The sequence below is a fragment of the Podarcis liolepis genome (genome assembly GCF_965112155.1).
Source record: "Podarcis liolepis genome assembly, chromosome: 4".
Taxonomy (NCBI): domain Eukaryota; kingdom Metazoa; phylum Chordata; class Lepidosauria; order Squamata; family Lacertidae; genus Podarcis; species Podarcis liolepis.
The window spans coordinates 43,156,100-43,177,250 of NC_139558.1; the positions used below are offsets into that span (position 1 = coordinate 43,156,100).

The following is a 21,151-nucleotide window of genomic DNA, read 5'->3' on the forward strand; positions in this document are numbered from 1 at the left end:
TATTTTTGAGTTGGATTGCAGCCCAGTGAATTTATGAGCTTGGGGGCTGACACAAACTATTCACCTTCTAACTTGCTTCTCCCAGAAAAACAAAATTGGAGTGAATTCTAAGGTGGATATTGGTGATCAATAGAGGCTTATGGTTAATCTTTACACCATAGTGAAATCTGGCTGAAGTTTAATATATTTTCTCTATACACTTTATAAATTGTGCCAAGCATTTTCAGCTACTCCTGCATAAATACTGAGGTAATATTCAATACGCATGCCAATACTGGTGTAAATTACAGTTATTCTGTTTTAGTGGTGGGGTTCCTGCTCATATGATTTTGTAAAATGGTGAAGGTCAAACAGTTTAAGTGACAGCGTTTTTATTTCTTTAAAATAAATGGAAACTCCATTCTTTTGAGAAAGTAAAGAGAGACAGAGAGAGTTCTCTGCTATGTTATGCCATTCATGATGGAACTGCAGCTTTCCTGAAAAACAAAGTAATTAACCTTCTCTCTTTGATTCACAGAGGGTTTTGCAGACAAAAGACACTTTGAAATGGTGTATCTGCCTTCTCTAATAATCTTAGATATTTGACCTTGCAACTCACTTAAAAGAAACTATGTCTGCTGCAGATAGAACGTAATTGTTCTCCTGGCCCCAAGCAGTAACTAGCTATCCAAAGGAGTTTCAATAATTAACTAGTTTCACTAAGCAGTTGACATACTTTGAATAATGCAAGATTTAAAACTGCTTTTCAAGCTTCGATCCTGTCTGCTCACATCTGTGTCACTATGGTGGATGAGGGAAGCTCAGGAGAGAAACTTGCTGCAACAGAATCACTGTCAACCAAATGTGCAAACCGAATTTAAATTATGAAGAAATGCTCAGAATATTATGTGAAACCTGTCATCTCCACTGTGTCCTTGGGCAGATTTAAGCAGAACACCATATTTACTTGGAAGCAAGTCCTAGTGGATTCATTGCGGCTTCCTCCCAGATGAGAATGCATGGAGCTTTAAATAATTCATTTCCTGCTGGGAGGCAAGTCTTGACAGTGATCTGATGGCAATCTGCTCTTAATTCCTGCTGTCCGGTACCAGATTCTTATGCTATTTAACATGTCCATGGTCTCTTTATCACTTTGAATGCCAAAGGGAGAATATTTTGTTGGCCGGTTTTGAGGACAGCTGGGCTTGATCATAGGGTTTCCTTGCTCCAATAGTCAAAGTTTAAATTACACGAATACTAAAAGCTGATGCACTAGCTGCCCAGATTGATCAAGGTGATTGATTAGCGATAAGAGTTGATATGTTATCTGTTTCCCCAATATTATCTTGGTTTCGTCCCCCTGGGCAAGGACCAGTTTCCAGAAAGTCCCTGGGCTCCTGTGAAAAGTGATTGACCAGCTAAGTGGCAATTCCCTTCTTTGGGTTATGAATTTTATAAATCTTGCTAGAGGCAGGAATTGGAATATGCAGCTTTTTGTACTGCTCTTGAAAGGTGGTGATGCTGGAGGTATGTATGGGGTGTAGAAATATATCCAATCCTGTGAAAGGTTTATAGAGGCTGAAAGGAATGGAATGATTAAACAGCATTTAGTTGATTCACACTGCCCTTGGAGACTGCCATTAGCTCTGCAGGGTCACATGTGGCTGTTGACCAAAGCTTTGCTTAGGCCTGTAGTTTAGAAATCTGGAAATTACTTGTCCTTTTGCAAATAAACCTAGCATTGTGCTTTATTTGTATATGGCTGAAATCTGGGGTGGTTTTTGTTTAGTCATGTCCGACTCTTCATGACCAGAGCACGCCAGGCACTCCTGTCTTCCACTGCCTCCTGCAGTTTGGTCAGACTCATATTAGTAGCTTTGAGAACACTGTCCAACCATTTTGTCCTCTGTCATCCCCTTCTCCTTGTACCCTCAATCTTTCCCAACTTCAGGGTCTTTTCCAGGGAGTCTTCTCTTCTCATGAGGTGGCCAAAGTATTGGAGCCTCAGCTTCAGGATCTGTCCTTCCAGTGAGCACTCAGGGATGATTTCTTTAAGAATGGATAGGTTTGATCTTCTTGCAGCCCATGGGACTCTCAAGAAATCTGGGGTAGTTTAGTCTTAATAGTGCAGATTTCTTAAACAAATAGTAAAGAGATTAAGGGTAGAATGAAATTTCGTGAACTTCTCCCATGTGGTCTTTTCCCAAGTTTTTATTATTATTATTATTACTTCCCACCTTTCCCCCAAAGTAATCAAGGTGACATGATTCTTCTCTCCATTTTACCCCCACAATAGCCCTGTGTGGTAGATTAGGCTGAGAGACAAGTGGCTGGCCTGAGGATAAGGTAAAATAAGATAAAAATAAACTATTTTGAAGACGAACAACCAAAACGTCACAATATTGTGAGCAAACTTTTGAGTGTACCAGAGCTCTCCATCAGCCTCAATGGTAAGTAAAGGGAAGGTGGGGAGAGAGAAGGGGGAAAAGCTGGCTTGGTATTGAAACCATATTGTCTGCCATGGTAAAAGGTTTGTTTTTGTTGTATAGCCTTAGAAGGTATATGAATATCGAGGCATGGCCATGGAGGCTTGTCTTTAAGAGTTCCCCACTTCAGAATTTCCTACTGGAATAGATACACCCTGGAATTAGTTATGTCCATTGATATCTGTGGTTCTATTCTGTGTGGCTTAGTGGGAGACAACTCATAGGACTGGTAAGAAACTCCCCCCCCCCCCGTAAATTAAATAACTCCTCTTTAGCTTGGCTGTCTGGGCTTATGGCAAATAATGGCATATTGCTCTTATAGTCCTCGTTACTTAGCTGCATTGCAAAACTACAGCTTGCTTCCCGCTAGAAATCTTCATTTGAATCCCTTGTAACTTGTTTCCGTATTCATTAAACCCTGAACCAATAACTGTTACAGTTCGTCTTTCCAGAGACATAGATGTACCATTGAATAATGCTTCCCTTCTAGCAACCTTTTTCACTTGGACTTGTGGCTCACCACATCTGGTGTGATTCACTGAAGCTTTGTTGGTATGGAATTGACATTTGTTCCAGTATATAGAGTTTTGCAGCATTGTTTATGCTGATGACTTTTGCATCGAATGGCTTGATCGTTGTTTCTAATACTTTATTTGCAGTACTGCTTCTTGTGGATTGATCTTCCAGTCTGATGACGCTATAGATTTAGAAGAAAAGTTTGAGATTGTATTAATTATCAACTATAGTTAATCCAATACAGTATATAAAAAGGTAATGTGTTTTACTATCTGGGTAGGTTTGCTTGATCGGGATATCTGGACTGTAGAGATGCTCCTGCTGTTGCTTATTTTTTTTGGGGGGGGGGCCTTTCTTTAGGGCCTCCACTTACAATGTGGCGCATAAAAACTGCAACATGCGGGAGACAGAGAGTGACAGTCTCCTCTTTATTTTTGAATACAGACATTTCCACTAATACACTTCACCACCAAGTGCCTATATTGTATGACCTAAGCGACACATTCCAAAATTCCCTGCAGGGTCACAGATGGTGAATTCTACACAGCTTCACTGGCTCCTTAAAAGTAAAATAAAAAAGCAGTCCCCTCAAGCAACTGCTTACTGAACTGCATGTTGAACAAACAAAAAGCAAAATAAAATGATAAATAATACAACAGATGGAAATCATTCCCTTTCCCATTTAACTCCTGATCAGCTTTTATCTTGATTTTCTCTCTCTCTCCCCCACTGTCACAGTACGCTAAACAGTCACAATTTGCAAATAGTAGTGTAACCACATTCTGAGGAAACCATTTGAAGACTTAAAAAATATGTGGGAAAGCTTTTTTATTTATTTCAAACAGATCTCCACTTTAATGGCTTGTTTCCATACCTAAGAAGTGTGGCAGCTCTGCAAAGACCTCATTTTCAAAAACTGCTGAGTAATTTGAAACATCGTTGATTCACCTGAGCCACAATGCAATTATTGGGGTGGGGTGGGGATATCACCTCAATCGTCTCTATAGAATTGCACCAATTTATAGCAAGAAGAAGAACAAGTGGTAGAGAGGTTAAGAATAATAATAAAAGGTTTCTTTAGTTCTGTTTGAAGCAAGAAAAAGAGCAAGCATGGAGAAGATGGAGAAATGCTCCTGGATGACAGAGAGAATGCAGAACTGCTCAGCACCTACTTTGCCTTTGTCTTCACCCAAAAGGAAAGCAGTGCCCAACCTGGTGATAACAGAATATATGGAGCTACACCCCAAAGTAGGAAAAGAGGTGGTAAGGGAACACCTAGCTACTTTAAACAAATTCAGATCTCCAGGGCCTGATGAGCTGCACCCAAGGGTACTAAAGGAGCCTGCAGGTGTCACCTCAGAGCCTCTGCCTACAATCTTTGAGAATTCTTGGAGAACAGGTGAGGTCTCTGTGGGCTGGAAGCAAGCAAATGTTGTCCCCAACTTCAAAAAAGTAGGGGGGAGACCAAGGTACCTACTGACTGGTCACCTTGACACTGATGCCAGGAAAGGTCCTAGAACAGATAATTAAACAGTGTGAAACGGATGCTGTGATTTCTTGATATACATAAGCTTGGTGGATCAGGGAAATGCTGTGGACATAGTGTATCTTGATTTCAGTAAGGCTTTTGACAAAAGTCCCCCATGATATTCTTGTGGAGAACCTGGTAAAATGTGAACTGAATGAGATAACTGTTCAATTTGTAGCTAGTTGACTGACCAAACTCTAAGCGTTCTCACTAATGGTTCCTCATCATTCTTGGGACAAGTGGGGTACCGCAGGGTTCTGTCTTGGGCCTGTTGTCCAACATTTTTGTAAACAACTTGGATGAAGGTATGGAGAGGATGCTCGTCAAATATGCAGATGACACCAAACTGGGAGGGGTAGCCAATACTACTGAAGACAGATCCGGGAGAACAGATTGGAGCACTGGGCAAATACTGACAAAATGAATTTCCATAGGGACAAATGTCAGTTTTTCCACTTAGGCAGGAAGAACCAGCTGCACAAATATAAGATGGGGGACATCTGGCTTGCCAGTAGTACAAGTGGAAAAACTGTGCCCGGAGCGATGGCCCCCTCAGCTTCCCCCCCCCATCTCTGCTTATGCGGAACGGTTGTGGAAATTTAGCCCGGCAATAAGGAGACTGAGGGGATATAATAGTCATCTTCAAATATCTAAAGGGCTGTCGCATGCAGGATGGAACAAGCTTGTTTTCTCTTGCTTCTTTCTCCTTGTTTTATAGGCATCTCTGGAACAGTGTACTTTCTTCTTGCCCTGCTCCCTATTATGGGTCATATAAGAAGAGCATGTTATATGCTGTGATCTCCCGTATCTGCACTACCTTTTTTATTGCCTTTCATGCTCAATCCTTAGTAAAGCCATGTATGAACCTAGTGTACCTGAGAAACCTTCTCTACCTCTTAGGTTTTCCATCAGTGTGTAAAGTAGAGAGTGCTGGGGTGTTCTTGGTTGCTACCCAACTGAGAAATATTCTCTCTCTCTGGAAGCCTTTAAAGCCAAGGTGGTGATCCTGTGGCCCTCCAGATGTTGTTGAACTCCAATTGCCCCAGTCAGAACGACCAATGATGGGGGGTGGGGGTGGGATGGGAGTTGCATTCCGGCAACCTCTGGAGGGCCATTGGTTCCTAATCTGAACTTTAAGCATTTATAGAAAGAATTTATGCTGAAATAAGGCTCTTAAAGTGCTTTTTGAAGGCTGTAAAACAAAAAACGAAGGGAACCCCCCCCCCCACAAATACCAATAAAACAGCTATCAATAGAAACAAGACCGTGCAGACAGAGGAAAGAATTTGTAAGCAAATTAAAGCAGCTGCACTGTAATAAGGTCCAAGTCCAGGCATCTTCAAGTGGTGTCAGGCTTCTTTCCAGCTGGCATTTGATAGCAAAGGCAGGGAAGGTTATGAGGGTTGGGCTCTTCAGGAAAAGCTTTATATATACACATCCCAAACATTTTAGATGGGGAATACTACAAATTACATTTCAAAAGACCCAAACCACCTAATTTAATTTTGATTCTTTTATCTCTCATCATAGCATAAGTAAATGCTACATTTTTTATTGTTTTAATGGGCCCAAACCTTAATAAAGAAGCTTCCCAGCCTGCTTAAGCCAATGGCACTTCATGTAACTACATGCAGTCAGAGCTGTAACAAATCAGCCAGAAATGGCGGGTGGAAGAGACATGTCTGCTGTGAACAGGGCCTGAAGCCTTCTTCTGGGTCACAGCACAATTATATCTGCCTTTTAAAATAACAGCCCTGGAGCCATTTTTTTAAACAAAATATGCTAGTCTAATGTGCTTCCAAAGTACAGTAATATATCAGGCAGAAATAAATATTCAGCGCTCAACTGAACTAGTTTTAGACTTTCAATTGTGCTTATAACTACTTAACAAGGCCTGTAACAAACTGATGCACTTTTATCATTCCAAAACTCTGTTAATTAAAAGCCAAGACTCTTAGAGTCAGTTGGGTTCGCATGAACAGCGGGTATATTCTGCCTGGCATATTGTTAATGAACAAAGCAACTTTCAAGGTGACTCTACTTGAACAATGCAGTTCGTTCTGTCAGTTCATTTTCAGGGTGAAAGGTTCGTGCAGGCCCAGCCTTAGGCATTTCTGAACAGGTTTCTCGCTGATAGAATATCAAGTGTTGCACCTACAAGACCCACATGTGCAATGTACATGTGCATGACTTGAACCCCAGAATGTTCATATGGCAGTTGTAGGATAAAGGTGCCAATTTCCAGGAAGCAGGTTTCTCCTATCTGACCCCTAGGTTTCACACCTCTGGTCTAAGGAACTGTGGATCAAAAGGTCTATAGCTCAGTGGTAGAGCATATTATACTATATGTGCAACAATATATGAATATGGGTGCTCACAATAATTTATCCAGGGGTGAAGGGTAATGAAAAACTGAAGGTTTGGAGTTTTGCTTCTCACAAAAAAAAAAAAAAGAGAAAAGTGCCTACATGTTTCCCCTTGTATCTCAGGTTCTACAAATGCTAGGAACTTACTTTTTAAAAAAATGAAACCTGGAAATAGGGAAATTATGGTGCTCGCTTTGGCAGCACATATACTAAAAATTGGTAATTATGATTCATTGTTGGGAGGGAGAGTCAGCTCCAAGTTTGGTGGTTGCCCAGGCAAGGGGTCATCTGGGGGGGGGGGGCATGTCTCTGTCAGCGGCCCCTGGCAAGCTTATCTAGATGGTCAAAATAGCACCAGGCAGCTGGATCTAGATACCCTTTTAATTTCCTACAATGATCAAAAGTTAAAAGGTTCCTGGTTCTAGCCCTACCTCGGAGTGCTGGACCAGAAACAATGTTATGTGTGTGTGTGTGGCATGGAAAGCATCAGTTGTGGGCCCTGGCAGCTGCCCAAGGATGCCAAGTGCTGACGCCATCCCTGCAAGAATGAATATTGCATGAGTTGTAGGTGCCAATATGTATTACTCACTAATGGCAACGTCTAAAAGTATGTTATATAGGGAGTCTTAAACATGCACAAACAAAGCCCCATGGCACACCTTGCAAAAGAGATGTCTTGTTTTAGAAACTTGCTAGTTGTAGAAATATTTACTAGTGCTGTTTTAATATCCCTAAGCCTGCAAAACCACGTTGATGCAGGGCCTGCTCCAACACCATTAAAGTTAATAGAGGTCTGCTTATTTATTTCCACTGCAACATAATTACTAAAGTGCTGATTATGGAACTGTTATGCCTTTGACTTCAGTGAAACAAAGCTAGCTTCTCTGAATACATGTACGTACCTTCCACACAGGATATGGTGTGTATAGTGATTGCATATGTAGCAAGATGTTATACTGTGTACATATGGTAGTATGCCCAGATGAACTATTTAGGGTCTCTGCACAAAGGGCAAAATATTATTAATAATAATACTAATATTTATATACTGCCCTTCAGCTTTGTAACTCGCAGGATAAAAGCACTTTGGAGTACACAGGATAAAAGCACAAAATAAAGAGTTAAAACAATAACCCCCCTCCCACAAACATTTAGGCCATAGAAGGCCTGGCACCTAAAGGTGTATAATGGTGCCTGACAACCCTCCCTGCAGAGAGCATTCAACAAATGGGGAGCCAACACAGAAAAGGCCCATTCTCATTTTGTCACCCTCAGGACCTCTTGTGGAGGAGACACACTAAGAAGGGCTTCAGATTATGACTGTAGAATTCAGGTTGGTTTATATGGGGAGATGTGGTCCTGAGCCATTTAAGGCTTTATAGGTATAAAACCAGCACTTTGAGCTAATTGACAGCCAGTACAGTTGGCCCAGGATTGGCGTAATACGCTCAAACTGTTTTTCCCCGGTGAGCAACCTGATCACTGAATTCTGCATCAGCTGAAGTTTCCAAACCATCTTCAAAGGCAGCTCTACATATAATGTGTTGCAGTAATCTAACCAGAACATATTCTTAAGTGATGGTGTATATACAGGGTATATGTACTAAACCTTCTTTGTGAACTGGCCCAGTGCCACACATATGTATTGCACATATGTATCATAGTTCTGATATAAATCAGTGTGCAAAGTAGGAGTAAAGTGGAGTAAAGATGCTGTCCCACTTCTTTTCAGGTAGACTTAAACCCATCCCACTTGGTTACACTGAGGAAAATCACTCTTTTTTGCAAAAAGCCACCAACAGTGCCAACCTATACATGTTTACCCACAAGAGAGTCCAATTGTTTTCAGTTGAGTTCACTCCCAAGTAAGTGTGTAGGACTGCAGCGTTACAATGAAATGCTGTGCATGACTCACAAATAAGCTCCATACATACCCTATATGGGTATAGGATTGCAGGTTGAGAAGGCAGTCCTATGCGCACTTACTTGGCAGAAAATACTCAGTGGGATTTATTTCTAAAGAATGCACTGTTAAAAAAAAAATAATTCACAGCTGACACTCTTCTCATTCCCCGCCCCCTCTATCCCACTTTGAGCACTGGACTTAATCCAAAGCTACAATAAACACGAGTTTGGTAGGTTGTTCATCGCACAGCAACTGTTGTGTAAACATGTGCAGACTTCTCCCTTCACTTAAATGACAGGGGCAGCTCTGTCCACTCACAGGCATAGACACTATAGTGAATACAGAAACCCATATGTGCACAGAGGCTTTCTGTGTGCATTCAGTAAGTTCTGGCTGCATGTTCTTGTGTGCCTCTTACTCAATGTTATGTGCAAATCAATAAACCAAAGCTATGAGACCCTGCTTTTTTTGTTTTGTTTTGCCATGTAGAGGTAATGCGGTGGGGATGGGGATGCTTAACCTTTCCCCCCACCCAGTTACTTTTCCCACAAACTGTCTGTGGAATTCAAGATACATGTTCGTAAGACTACTTTTTTAAAACGCTTTCTCTGTGGAAGCTGCAAAAGTGGCAGGTGGGGAAAGTGTTAAGTTTCTGTGCTCACCCTTTCCTGTTTTCTGCACCAAACTTTTTATTTCAATTCTTAGACAAGAATGCAGCTCCCAAGAGTACTGTCATAGCTTTCTAAAACAATGTTGGAAGTATTCCTCAGTGATTAGATTCGGGATTTTTTTCAGGAGGGAGGAGCAGCTTTCTAAAAGCTAAGAGGGACAAAAAAAGATTGATAATAGCGGAGGCCTGTTTTGAGGGAGTAGGCTTGGAAGGAAAACTAGCACTGTGTGGGCACAAATAAATGTGGCTTTCAGGGATGAGACACACAAACAATCCACACCAAAGGGATAGAGGATTTTAGGAATGGCTGTTCAAAAGAAAATCATTGGAGATGCAGGAAAAGACAATTTAAAATAGGATCTGTTTTGTTGTCTTAGTTTGGATGCTGAATCACCTCATTTCTGGGAAATATTGTGTTAGCATTAGCTCTGATTTGCTCATTATGCTGGTTTTGCAGTAGCAGTTTCATTTTTTAAACTAACCCAGTTGTGAGAGTGGTTCAGCACAATCCTAACCAAGTCTATTCAGAAGCAAGTCCTATTAAATTCAGTAGGGTTTACTTCCAGACAAACAGGACAGGATTAGTTTTGGCATTCACTAGTCCCTGATGGGCCTGCCATACCTGGCCAGTATGTTGGGCAAGTCACATGCTGTCAGGCTTTGTTTTCAAACTTCACAGAAGGAAAAGATGGCAGATTTTCCTTTCAGTGTTACAGGCTTATGTATGACTAGCAGGCCTGGAAGTGTATTTTCTGTTGGAATTAACTGCTGTGGTTGAGTGGCTTACTACCACATAGAGCTTTTCTCCTACAGTTGCTGCGTCCCCCTAAGAAAATTCTGCTCAACAAACCATGTTAAAACACCAGCTTTCAAGCTACTTGAAGCTCATTTTTGTAACTAGTTATTGAGTAATTTCCAAAAGCAGGAGACAAGAGGCAACCACTGAAACTTCTAGGATTCAACGTGTCCTATCAAACAAACACCCACCCACCCATCCAAACACACAGTAACCTAGAATCTCTATTTGAACATGTGAACTTCTATATTGTAATGACTGAACATCAGAAATGAAAACGCTAAGTAAAAAAGACATGGGGGCAAAGATAAGGGAGCTGAGGGCGAGAGGGGCCATGGGGCTTGGGAATAAGGGGCTGACCTGCTGTTATAGTACTAATGTGAAAATCCTAATGAACTATAGGAAAACGAACGCTCCAGCAGGACAAGCAACTTCCCCAGCCCTCTCAAAAACGGGTTGGCAAGGAGTCTTGTGCGATTCAAAAGCTTGCACCCTTTTCCTCTTGGGAGCTTTTAAAATAAGTTACAACAACCCAAGCTTGGGCAGATTCCTAACTCCCCCCCCAGCTTGTTTTTCTCCTAACCCGCCCCCCCCCAATCTGACAAGCAGCTTTTGGGCGGGCTTGGCGAATGTAAACCGCGAGGCCGTTTCAGCGACTACCGCTTTAGCAAAGCCCGCCTTGCTCACACAATAGCAACAACTCCTCAGCAAAGCTCCTGCGGTTCCGCGCTCCCCGAGGGAGGCGGCCGGGCGAGCGAGCAAGCAAGGCGGCGAGCAAGCAGCGAGGGCGGCCACCTCTCCGTCCTCCTGGCTCTGAGGAGTCGCAGCCAATTCTCTGCTTTTGCCTCCCTCTCCCTCTCTCCCCCCCCCCATCGCCGACTCATTCGCTCCCAGCCAGGCTGCCCCTCCCCTTCGGGCTCTCCCCGCTCGGCGGCAACCCCGGCCTCAACCCCGCGTGCGTAACACACACACACACGCACTCGGTGGCACTCGCAGCGCAGCAGCCACGGCCGCTCCACCAGGCATGGCACAGGGCTCTACCTCACTATGGCAGCCGCGCGACACAGCACCCTCGACTTCATGCTCAGCGCCACAGGTGAGGCGCCTCGCTCGGGGTTTCCCCTGCCCACCCTAACCCCGGCCGGCGAGACCGACCCCGCGCTTCCACCCTTTTATTTTTCGGGGGGGGGGAGGGAGGAGGAAGAGGCTCCTGCAGCGAAAGGAAGGCAGAGTGGCTGGTTGGCTGGGCGCCGTTGCGGTGCCTCTCCTCTCCTGCACAGCCATGGCTCGCTGCTGCAGGCCCGAGCTGCTCCTCTTTGCACCGTCAGGAGCAGCCGCGGCTGCTGGGCGCAGGCCACTGCCTTTGCTGACTAAGCCGAGCCGGGCGCCTTCCCCTCCCGCTGACCCCCGAAGCTGTGCCGCACATGCCTGCGTTTCGTCCGGGCTCAACCGGGAGCCCTTTTGCCGCCAACTTTTGCGCCTTCAGCCGCAGCCTTCGGCCTCCCCATGTTGGGATTTCCCCCTCCCGTATTATTTTCTAACCTTCGTCTTTACAGCTCCTCCCCTTCATATATGCAGATTCCCTGAAGCTCAGCCCCGCTCTTCTGTTTCTCCAGCCATACAGATTTCTTCGCCCCCCTCCCCCGCCGCATGTGCCTTATTTCTCTCTCCCCCCCCCCCTCCACCGCATGCAATTTCTCTCCATTCATTTCCCTGGGCATAGGCTCTGATCGACACTCTGCATCCCAAAATAGACCAGCAAGGGCCTCTTTCGATTCTCCGTCTCCGCACCGTCCCCCCCCGGGGGGGTACGCTCTCTTTGCATACATAAAAATTATTAAATTGCTTGCCTGTGCTTGCAAAATTGACTTTGTAACTGGTTTTTAAAAAGTATGCGCCTGTAAATTTTCGAGGAAGGGACGATGGTGCACGCCTTTTGCGTGACCTTAATCTGTCCCTTAGGCGGTGACTTTTTTTTTTGCTTTTGCAGCTGTGCTGACAGTGACGAAGGTTATTCAGCTTATTTTCTCTAGTAATCCTGATGATTGTGAAAGGAAGTGATCTATTGATATGGAAAATCTGGGCCCAGGGAGAAAAAGTGGAGTTCAATGGATTGATATTGGGGAAGGGCCTCTGTGTTAATGATAACTTTTCAAAAAGGGAGGGAAAAAACCTAGCAGGAAATGAAAGATCAGGAAGTGTCTTGTATTGGGACTCCTCTGTTGTTAAGTTGCAAAGAAAAGAAATCAAGAGCGTTTTGTTTTGCATCCCTCCAACCCTTATTTAAAAGGAACTAGCTGTGGAGCTTATGACCATTATTCTCAAATCTTTATTTGGCAATTAAGAGTTTACTGCCCACATAGTTATTACAGTAAATTAGTTTACAACCTGTGTTTCAGATGTTTGGTACAGTTGAGCTATAATGATTTTGAAAACCCTCTAGCAGCTCCAAAAGTGGCATTTAGTCTTTTGAGCATGCCAGTTTTAATGGCATTTGGGAGGATGGTCAACCCTTTATTTGCTACCAACACGTTATGAAGAGTGCATGTATGGAGCAAAGTGTGCAAAGCAACTTTTATGGTAATGGGCATGTTTTGTCTCAGTTGTTCAAGTGCAGTAGCTTATTTATTTATATGTGAGTGGATGCCAGCTGTTAATGCAAATGATGCACTGTACATTTGTAGTGTAAAGGACTGCACTTGCATAAATAAGGAATCATGTCAATTCTGGCTCTTGAGTAGTGATGCTTCTCCTGCTATATCCATTTATTGTTTACTTGGAAGCAGACGGTGTGCTCATGGGGCTTGCTTTGGAGGGTGGGACCTTAATCTTCAATTTACCTTAATCTTCAATTTATATAGATCTGAACAAGTGTGCATGCACACGAAAGCTCATACCAATAACAAACTTAGTTGGTCTCTAAGGTGATACTGGAAGGAATTCTTTTTATTTTACATGTAGAGGTATAAATAATCCCATAGATTAATTGCACTACAGGAAAATGAAGCTGCTCCATTTTGTAATTGGGCAATCATGGGCTTGCTTCAGTTGCTGCGGAATCTGATTTTTGAACCAAAGGTGTGCATGGTTGTGATATGCATAGGCTGGGATTCAAAGAACTGGGAAACTAGTTCTGTGTGAGCCCAAGGGAACTTCAGAACCTCATCCCTCTGAACCACAGCTCTCATTTCTGCTGGCAAACACCCGTTTTTAAAAAATGGAAATTCCAGAGGTGGTTTGTTATATGGTGTTGAGGTCTACCATTTTAGGGGCTAAAGATCAAAAAATTTGCAGGATCAGCACAACGCCTCTTGAAGCTAAGCAGATCTTTGAATCCCAGTGGTAGAGTTTTGTACTGATGCAGCTCAGGCAGCACGCCTTATAATACAAATTTATATCTGGTGTGCCTGATATAACTAGCTTAGCTCTAGGTGCAAGTGAGTTACCTAAGCCTTCCAGTTACAGCACCATTTTTGCTAATTCCTATGTGACACCTAGGAGCACTGCTGTTATGCCTTACCTTGTCGGTGGCTGCTCTCAGATTGTTGAACTCCTTTCCACAAGAGGCAAGGCTAGCTCCCTCTATGCTTTCCTTCCGTTTGTAGGCAAATATGTTTTTTAGATAGGTCTTTGGCCACTAACAGTATGGTGTGGCAAGAACTTTTAATGATCTGTCATGTATATGTTCTTTTGCTTTTGTGGTTGTAAGTTGTTTTGATTCACTGCTGTTTTTAATATGGTAACTTGGTTACCATATTGTTTTCTTTTTTAAAAAAATATAACATGTATTTAGCTGTTTTTTAGGGGTTTTTTGCATTTCAGCTGTATCTGTTTTAGTTCATGTTGTGAGCCAACTTGGGCCCTGCAGTGGGAGAAAGGTAGTATATTAAATAAATAAATACCTGACAATATTGCTTGTTGACTGCAGCAAAATTCAAGGAAAGTATGGGGATTTTTATTCATATTTGATACATTTCTCTCTCATTTTCTTTAAGGAGCTCAAGGCATTGTCCATGCCCCACCCTGGTCGGATCCCCCATTCCTTATTCTCAAAACTAACCAGTCATGTAAATTGTAAATTCGGCTCTGAAAGAACTATTGGCCCATGGTCACACTGTGAGTTTCATGACTGAGTGGGAATTTGAACCTGAGAAGACTCTTGCTACTTCCCTGATCCAACAAAATCTGTGTTCTTTTAATGATATCTAGTTCTGTTATCATATACACATGTGTGTAATGGAAAAAAATGCTTGCTTAGAACAAAGAACAACAAAACAACTGGCAGCTTTATTGGGGTACTCAAATGGTCACAGCATACATTTAAAACACATGGCTTTTCTCAAAAGATCATGGGAATGGTAGCATACCCTTCACCGAGCTACAATACCTAGCACCCTTAACAAACTACAGTTCCCAAGATTATTTGGAGGAAGTCATGTGCTTTTAATGTATTATGTGGATGTGACACATGGCTGTTGATCTTGGCCAGCTTGCTATTAACATTATAAAGAAACAGATTCCAAAGCTGGGTAGCAGCTCAGCTCCCAGCAAAATCAACAGTACTATGAAGGCTTAAAGGTTGTGCAACTCTGGGTATATAGACACAATTGCAGCTTCTCTGGGACAGAGGGCCATGTTTCCTCCGTTTGTAGAAGAACCATATTTCAGTATTCTGTATCATCACAAGTTGTTTGTGGTTGAGATACATTCTCTGTTCTCCCTCTCTCTGCAGTTTGGTTCTATTTTAAAAGAAAGCATCATCCTAATATTAAGTAGGGAGAATAGTTGCAAGGCAGAGGTGAGGAAGGAAGAAGGGGTGAGGAAGTTCTCGGGTGTTAGAAGTATCTCACTATCATAATCTGAAACTCAGATCAGTTTGTGTGCGTGCTTCAATCTGCATTCTGAAACTATGGTAGAAGTTAATTCCTCTTGTTTGCCTGTGATGCTTGTTAGTCTACCAAATTCTTCTTGCGTAAACTTGTGTAATCCCATTTGCAGAGGTGTTGCATAGCTAACTCTGAAAGATAGCAAGCAAGACAAACTGGACTCCAGCCTTACTCATATCGGTTCTGCAGAACAAACAGTGCTGAGGAATTAGTCAGCTTTTCTGTGTATCTTCAACTTTTTCGGACTTACTTTTAACCCAAACATACATTTGAAGACCCATTTCTTAACGTTTCACCATATCTTTGCATAATGGTAACAACCTACCTTGGATTCGGCCATGGCCCACTAGTTGAAGACCAGTGGTATATAGGTATTACCCTTAATATCTGCTGAATAAGCAGGATTTGTGTTTTGTTTAGTCACTCACCTGTTCCTCCAGAGCACGTAAAAAGAAGCTTGCTCCATCCTCCATGTAACAGAAGATAGTTGTGGTCTCCTAAGGCGTCTAGATCAGTGTTTCCCAACCACTGTTCCGCGGCACACTAGTGTGCCGCGAGATGTTGCCTGGTGTGCCGCGGGAAAAATTAAAAAATTCGAAAGATTTTTTTTTTTAAGTCAAATTTTCAATTGGGGCACCGTCACTAGATGACCCCTGGGGTTCCCTCCCTCCCTCCCGCTCTGCGCCTCCCTCCTCCTCCTCCTCCGGGGAGGCCCTTCCTGGCTCTCGGCCAAGGCTTGGCGGCTGCCACTCACTCGCTCGCCCACCCGTCCCTCCATCCCTGCACCCGGCCTCTCCCCCTCCGTCCCCGGCGCGGGGGCTGCCGGGATCCGTAGTCCCCTCGCCCTTGGGCTCCGCGCCCGCACGGGGTGCGCGAACTACGTTTCCCAGCGTGGCCTGGCGGGCCGGGCGTTTTGTTTGAAGCGCTCTTCTCCCAGCCATGGAATGAGCGCAGCGGCGGCGGCCGGGCGGGCAGGGGCTCTTCCGCGCAGACCCCGCGCAGCCTGCCTGCACCCCCGCGGAGATCGGGCGGCAGGATGGAGCCCGGGGATCCCCGCGGAGGCGGAGCGGCGGAGGCGGAGGCTGCCCCCCAGGTAGGGCTGCGTCGGGGGGTTTTAATTTTTGCAATGCTGCATCCGCGCCGGAGGGGACGCATCGGACCGCGGGGAGACCCCTTGGCGGGCGTGCAAGGCAATGCATGCGTGCAGGCGTTGCATGGAGTGCAGTGCAATGCAATGGCAACGCGGCGCCCTGCATGCATGCATGCAACTTCCACCAGCGCTCCGGACTTGGCAGGTGAGGGGGGTCCCCAGTGAGCGGCAGAGAGAGCCGGGAGGGCGAAGGGGAGCCGGGGGGGAGCAGCGCTGCTCCCCGAGCCGAGCCCGGGGGGAAACTTCGGCGTCGTTGCGCCGGGTGTTGGAAGCGGAGGCTGGCGGGGGCCCCTCACCTGCAAAACCTGGTCGCCTCTCATATATTTCGTGCATTGCATTCATCGCCCGCTTTCTCCTCCAAGGAGCTCCCGGGGGCGCGCGTGGTTCTCCCCATGTTATCCTCGCAACAACAGCCCTGCGAGGTGGGTCAGGCGAGTGACCCAAGGGAGCACCCAGGGATTGTCCTGGCCAGGTGGGGTGATTTGAACCCTGCTCTCTGCCCGATCTTCGTCCTCATTTAGCCCCCACATGTGCATGACTGTGCATGACTGAGGTTTTCCCCCCTCGTCTTGGCTATGGTGTGAGTCTGTGCTGTTAATTAATGGGGTTCTGCCTTCGGAGAAGATGAGCCAGCCCTCAAGGAGGTGATTATGTAATTTGCTAGCAATTCATGTCCCTCCCGGCGTGACGCTGCGCGCTGACGTCACGGGGCTGTAATGGTGGTGTGCCTCGAGATTTTTTTCATGAAACAAGTGTGCCTTTGCCCAAAAAAGGTTGGGAAACACTGGTCTAGATCCTTTTTGCATGTACTACTCGCAGTCCAGATGTCCCCCATCTTAAAAGTGTGCAGCTGGTTATTTCTTCTTTGTTTGCCTCCTCCATAAAGGGCCTGGAAATTGGCAACACAAGAATGGGCCTTTTCTGTGGTGGCTCCCTGCTTGTGGAATGCTGTCCCCAGGCAGGCTTGCCTGCCACCTTCTTTACATATCTTTAGGTGCTAGGCATGAACATTCCTCTTCTCCCAGTCTTTTGTGATTTGGGATTGATGCAGTAAAGGGAACAGTGATGATAAGTATTTTGAGTAAGTTGCCAACCACCATTAGGAGGGACCCACATAATATTTTTCTACCACAATATGGCTACTATGCTTATAGGGAATGATCTATTCAGAATGAATGATGTTTATGCTTGTTTTTGGTATGTCCACTTTTAAAAATGACCAGACACAGGCTAACTTTTAATTTTTATAATTTTATTAGCTTTATCATCAGATTGATAAACAAACACACTGAAGTGCCATGCAGTGAAATTCTGTGGCAAGCAGCATTCTGATAAACAGCGCATTAGAGGTTCCTTGGAGATTACAAAGACAAGAGATGAGCTATAGTTCTAAAACTAAAATAAAACGAATACTTATAAATGATATTTCTTAATAACTTTGGACTTGCACTTTCAGTATGCAGCCTACGACCAATATGAAAGCCTGAAGGAATTTGTTAGAGCCCCAGAAAAATATTTTGAAAAGCAAAGGTAGCCATGTTTGTCAATAAGAAAAAATAATCCCATATCAAGAGTTGGGCACTACCTTTATTAGGAGCTACAAAAATGTGGCAAGTTGTCTAATATTTAAGAACTCTAAATCAGATAAGATGCTACACAAAGCAGGGGGTGGGGATAGGGAGGATGTAGCCATGAAGTCATCTTGTTAGTTTGGTTCCAAGATGGAGACTGCAGACTGAACAATTCCTTCCCAGGTGCTATAGTGTCAGATTCTGGGATGAAGCATTGTCTCTGTGGAACTGCTCTCAAACAAACCACTGGGGAGGGTACATAATTGGTGCATTTGGGATTGTATTCATATGAAAGGGCACTGATAAAAGTTTACCTCAGAAATATGTTTACTCTTGATTAGATAGTTTTTTTTTGATGTTGCTCAGACTTTGGGTGAAATACCTCACAGCATTTAGTTACATGAGGTGAAAAACTGAAATCTCTACATTAAATATTCAGTAGTGCTGAAATTTAACAGGCCAATTTTGGAGGGGAAACACACATAAAGCTGAATGCACACAAGTTAAATGTGCATAAGTTGTGGGCTTACTTGATGTCATCTTAGAAATTAGCCCACAAAGAAGCTCAATGGGCCTTATTCCTTAAAACTTATTTGAAGCATTTCTGATTGGTTCATTGATGGCTTCTGAAGTTGTTAAGCCCAGCAGTGAGAAACTGAATGGTTTGTAGCAAATGGCAAGCTTTCAAAAATGTTACTGATTTAATTAAAGGCAAAAATGAGCTTGTGCAGTACAAGAACCAGAAAACATACCACTTAACATGTTGAGGAAATTTGTTTGCACCATGAGAGTCAAAATACTTTGAAGAATGATTTATCCTTGCTCTTGCGCCATAGGGGTAATATTTCTACAATTAAAGAAACAAAATATGACAGGGTTACTATGCTTTCTTGTGTTTTGGCATAAAGGGAGCGATTACGTTTATGGCGATATTTTCTGAGATAGTGGTTTTATGGTAATTGCCGCTGAAAAATTCCTCTTGATACAGGCAGAAGAAGCCAGTTTATGTTGGCTGAGCCTGCTAGGATGCTGATCTTGTTGCCCAAGTTTGGGAATGATCCTTAGTTACGCAACACACACCTATCTTCCCTGCCTATCCCTCCCATTCTGCTATGTCCTTGCTGTTGCCTTACCACAGTCCAAAAGCTTTTAAGTGCCACTAAGATATTTTAAACACACACACACACACACACACACACAGAGAGAGAGAGAGAGAGAGAGAGAGAGAGAGAGAGAGAATTCGAGTGGGAAGACAAGTAGCTAAGCCATAGAACACCAAGCCTTTTCCTCTAGCAGAATATCACAGAGGCAAATATATTGCCTAGCAATTACCTGTGCACCTCTAGATTTTGCCCAGAGGGTTACACTCGTAGAATGCTTTCCCAGGTTAATAGGTTTTGTTTTGAATTACTGGTAGAAACACGGGTGGCGGCACTGTGGTAGGTGTCAAAGTTTTAGAACAGCAACAGCAGGTCCAAAGTAAATCTTTTAAAACCTCAGTTTGGGCATATATTAGAGCAAAGCTTACAAAATTCCTAATATTTATTCCAATTAAGGCCTTCCTCCAGCAGATATTATTTGTTTGTTTGCATGTATGAGAGACAGTGAGAGAGACTGTCTGTTCCTTGCTTATCAGCTCTGCACTGTTGATGAAAACGGTAGAACAAGGCGAAACGGATAACTTGTTGAATGCAGGAAGGAGATACTCGTTTCTCAGAACAAAATACCATTGTAACCGTAAACCAGAAAGTTATTTTTTCTCTCATTTTTCCCCTGCCCTTACTCCACCGAGCTTGGAGAAGCATACATGTTTTGTGTGTGTGTGTGTGTGTGTGTGTGTGTGTGTGTGTGTGTTCCACCCACCCTTTTATCCTTTCAAACCTTGTGAGATAGATTAGGCTGACAGAGAAGGTGGCCAAACAAAGCTTACCTGCTTTTTGTGGCTCAGTGGGAAATTAAATCTTGTCTTCCCATGCTAAGTTCGACACTCTAGCCACAATATAACCACGCTGGCTCTTTTCTCCTCCCCATTTTTATCCTGCTGTTCTGTCATAGAACTTACGGTGCCCCAGTGTTCATTCTCACAACAACCCTAATCAATTAAGCTGTTCAGTAAGCATTTCTCCCCCTGGAAGTTTTTCTGCTTCACCAAGTACAAGCCCCTTCTTGTCGGAAGCAGCCCCTTCCTGCCTAATCTCAGCAGTTTATCTTGTGCTCTAAGGAAAGAGGTGCATCAGCAAAGCCTTGCGAAATTTAGGCTGGCTGACGGATACCATTTATTTAAAACTAAGAAATGTCCGGACTCCTCTCCAGGGTGCTCCCCATTTCTGGGATCCACTTCCAGGATACCTGCACTGCGCATATGCGCGGGGAGTTGCCTCTATTAAAAAGTTATACAGTGGTACCTCGGGTTAAGTACTTAATTCGTTCTGGAGGTCCGTTCTTAACCTGAAACTGTTCTTAACCTGAAGCACCACTTTAGCTAATGGAGCCTCCTGCTGCTGCCGCACTGCCAGAGCACGATTTCTGTTCTCATCCTGAAGCAAAGTTCTTAATCCGAAGTAATATTTCTGGGTTAGCGGAGTCTGTAACCTGAAGCGTATGTAACCCGAGGTACCATTGTATGGGATATGAGCTCTTGAGATTTGACTTCTGAGGTTAAAGTGAAAAACAGGCGAGTATTTTTCATTCCGGAAACTTCTCCAGGAAGTCATCTCATCCACATACAGGCAGATGAAAGTCAATACTTGGTGGAAGGGACTATTTTGGGCCGGTTTTCTATATATGGCTTGTACCAAGCTGTCTTAAAATTACGTCTTTAGTCCTTTTTCAGCTGAAAGGTTGCTTTCCTTTCTTGGCAATTACCTGCCAGTGTTGGATCATGCCAGAGGCAAAAACGGGCAAAACAATTAATATGACTCTTCTGTTTCGACCATAGGCCAGACGTTTCTACACAAATGCACATACCTGTACATTAAAGTATGCAAGAAAACACATCAATGGTATATTCCAAATATGCAACAGCACCTGAGGGGGGTTGCAGAATGTTGCTGGGAAAGAAGTGTGACCTGGAAGTAGCCTGAGGGCCAGACAGAGAGGCCTATGTATTCAGCTCCTATGCCTGAGGTTCCTCATCTCCTTTCAAAATTAATGAGCAGCAAAATGCAATTTCTAAAGGATTAGGATTATTGCCCGGCACACCCAACTCCGCTAGAAGTTTAGCTTCTATCAAAAAAGGTAAAAAATGAAACCTGAAACATGTCAAAATGACCATCTGTCAGTTTCTTGTTCTTTGAA

General features: G+C 43.9%; 1 protein-coding gene and 1 long non-coding RNA gene across 8 annotated transcripts in view; one reads left to right on the forward strand and one right to left on the reverse strand.

Annotated features, from left to right (window-relative positions):
• Nucleotides 1-21,151, forward strand: part of SMS (spermine synthase) — a 48,140-nt gene that overhangs the window by 1,315 nt on the left and 25,674 nt on the right. Inside the window, exon 1 of one of the 4 annotated variants that reach the window (XM_083502032.1) lies at nt 3,869-4,380. The exons of 1 other annotated variant lie outside the window; for it this stretch is intronic. In XM_083502032.1, the coding sequence (XP_083358158.1) occupies nt 4,092-4,380 (289 nt within the window). In that variant the 5' untranslated portion in view covers nt 3,869-4,091. Of the gene's footprint in view, nt 1-3,868; nt 4,381-10,830; nt 11,344-11,979; nt 12,258-21,151 lie in introns of those variants that run through there. 2 more of the 4 variants (XM_083502034.1, XM_083502033.1) reach the window with 2 other exon arrangements.
• Nucleotides 350-11,913, reverse strand: LOC310706388. Of its 4 annotated transcripts, XR_014525818.1 has the most exons (3): nt 11,790-11,879; nt 2,217-3,162; nt 350-2,114 (listed from the first exon to the last, which is right to left on the reverse strand). It is a non-coding gene; the product is annotated as an uncharacterized lncRNA (long non-coding RNA). The 4 variants fall into 4 exon arrangements; XR_014525817.1 differs by having other exon boundaries at nt 350-3,162; nt 11,790-11,913; XR_014525819.1 differs by lacking the exon at nt 11,790-11,879 and adding an exon at nt 9,444-9,553 and having other exon boundaries at nt 350-3,162.